This window comes from Aegilops tauschii, chromosome 7 (assembly GCF_002575655.3).
Source record: "Aegilops tauschii subsp. strangulata cultivar AL8/78 chromosome 7, Aet v6.0, whole genome shotgun sequence".
Classification (NCBI taxonomy): Eukaryota; Viridiplantae; Streptophyta; class Magnoliopsida; order Poales; family Poaceae; genus Aegilops; species Aegilops tauschii.
The window spans coordinates 601740465-601743227 of NC_053041.3; the positions used below are offsets into that span (position 1 = coordinate 601740465).

The 2763-nt window shown below is 46.6% G+C and overlaps 1 protein-coding gene across 1 annotated transcript; it reads left to right on the forward strand.

Annotated features, from left to right (window-relative positions):
* Nucleotides 1–413: 413 nt before the first annotated feature.
* On the forward strand, nucleotides 414–1685 carry LOC109754907 (protein DMP3). Its single transcript, XM_020313803.3, has one exon. It carries the CDS (start codon nucleotides 550–552, stop codon nucleotides 1291–1293), a length of 744 nt encoding a protein of 247 aa, XP_020169392.2. The 5' UTR covers nucleotides 414–549; the 3' UTR covers nucleotides 1294–1685.
* The last annotated feature ends 1078 nt before the right edge of the window (nucleotides 1686–2763 follow it).

A 2763-nucleotide genomic window follows, 5' to 3' on the forward strand; every position in this document is an offset into this window, starting at 1 on the left:
CTGTCGTTGGTGTGCTACCGGGCACCTCGACACGAAGAAGAGTCTTTAGCGAAGGCAAGAACCAGCTCTTGCATGTGCCAATCCGTTTAGGGGTTCTATTCAGAGTGGAGAGAAAAGGCCCCTTTTTTGTACATCGACTGCAAAGTCTTGGATGAAGTGACAGGCAGATCTTCTCCTGGCCATGCATACAACTGGCTATATCATAGTATCTATCAACCATGTGCCGATCTGCTGATTAATTCCTTCTCCTCACTTTCGTGGAAGTAGACTGCGTCACGTTCGGACGACGACCTTCTGTTGCCATTAGTGGACGTTAACCAAAGAAAATCTAGAGAGAGTTCCGAGTACGTGGGAAAAAATGGAATGCAAACGTAGACAATTCAATACTACACGTAGATACGACTCACCACGCCTAGAAAAGTTGAAGTCAATATACGTGCAGCCTTCAACTAGAATGCCACACCGCATGGACAAATCAACGCGGCCAACTTTGGACCCATTCTAAGAGGATTCACCTATATAACACACCAACGTTGCGTTGCCACAAGAATGGAACAGCTCAGGATATCTCTCATCAACAACACGATGGCGTCACCTTCTCCGTCTTCCACAGTGATCCAGATGCCTCCAAGTCCACACACCAACGGCGGGACAGCGGGCTTGGCTCCGGCCACGCCCGAGGACGCCGGCGATGTGCCAACCACAGCGCCCGCAGCAGCTGCTGGACCAGCAGCCAGCCCGACCGACAAGGTCATGTCGAGCGCCGCGAACCTCGCGCAGCTGCTACCGACGGGCACGGTGCTGGCGTACCAGGCGCTGTCCCCGTCCTTCACCAACCACGGCAAGTGCTTCTCCTCCAACCAGTGGCTCACCGCGGCGCTGGTGATCATCCTCACCATCTCGTGCATCCTCTTCACCTTCACCGACAGTGTACTTGGCCGCGACCAGAAGCTCTACTACGGCATCGCCACGCCGCGCGGTTTCAACGTGTTCAACTTCTCGGACGAAGAGGAGAGGCAGCAGTGGACTCCCGCTGAGTTCCGCAGGCTCCGCATCCGGCCGCTGGACTTCGTGCGCGCCATCTTCACGGCCCTGGTGTTCCTCACCGTAGCTTTCAGCGACGTGGGGCTGCAGAACTGCTTCTTCCCCAACGCTGGCATGGACACCCAGGAGCTTCTCAAGAACCTGCCTCTGGGCATTGCGTTTTTGTCCAGTTTTGTGTTCATGATCTTCCCCACAAAAAGGAAGGGCATCGGCTACAGCGACACCACCCCTCGCCAAAAGCTCACTTGATGTTAATATCAGTTGTTTCTGAACAGTTAGATAGATTAGAGTATACCGTAAATCACCATATATAGTTACTGTAACTTTGATGTTTAGGTCACTTGTTTTTTAAGTTAAAATGTAGTGTAATCGCGGTATAGGAGGAGATCTGGTATAGGACTAGTATTACTTATTACATTTCTTTGGTAAATACTTGTGTATTGTTTAATTTATTCATGCCAAATTTATTGAAACCATTTGGTGGGCAGATGCCCTTGTTCGCTGCAGATGTTATGTTTATCTTTCAATTAGAGAGAAAAGGCATGTATGTACCTTCTTGCATAAAAAGAATAATTGACGAAGTTTGCTGAAAGTCTACCTAAACTCCTAATTACCGAAGCCTGAAGTATTTGAATTTACCAAAATTATTCCAAATTTGCGGGGAAAGCGGGTGCTCTGCCCATTTCAACATATGGACATAGAAAAAAGGAGTACAAAAATATTACATGGAACCAGGAAAAAAATAAGAGAAAAGAAAAAGGAAATTGTGAACTTCATATCCAGCGTGAGAGTCTTTTTTGTCAATGTCTTCCTTACAAGGGAAACTACGTTGCACAATAGTAAGTGTGGTTTCATTGAAGATTCGTCTGTTCCGCTCCTTCCATGCATTCCACATCACATAAAACATACTTTGGCAAAACAATACTCTTGCTCCACCAATCTTCCAAAGGGGTGAAGTCGTCCCTCGGTGGACAGAAAACCAAGTGCATGCAACTCTTCGGATTCCACGAGTGAACAGGGTTTGCAACGCTGGTATAGCTGATGTCCACAAATTATGCCATCGAAGTCATAAAAGTCAATGGATTGTTTGGCACTCCGAATAGGGTTTCAAGCTTAACGAAGTACTACATACGAAAGGTCGCTTTTGTTTCCGTTCCGTTGGTCCATAGTGTGTCGCTTTCGGCGTTGAATGGAGTAATATTGAAGATGTCTTGATGGCAAGCTGCAATCTCAATATGCACGTACTGTTAGACGAAAATGATGGTTGCCCCTTGATATTTTTTTCTTTTTTGAGAAACCACTCAATTACAAATAATATCAAAAAAATAAAAATAAAGGCGTACCGAAGAAAATTTGCACACGAATAATCCGGTTGCTTCTAGGCCGATGAAATGGTGTTTCTTCGTTATCGCACATTTGCCCTCGTGTGTCAAATAAACGTGAATTAACGGCACGGCAGGGCATGAGAAAGTGAGTGGTGGACGTGCCCGATTGGATCTGTGGTTTGTGGTCAATATATCACCCTGTCCATATTATTACTCTACTCCATTCATCCGGAAAGGGATGGGACGCCATGGACCAACAGGATGGAATAAAAATCGACATTCTGTACGTAGTACGCGCGCACGTGCTAGGAATAATTCAACGACTTGCATCGGAAGCGTGAGTTAGTAATTCATGAGAGTTAGAAACAATGGTCTGACTCTGACAACGTCCATG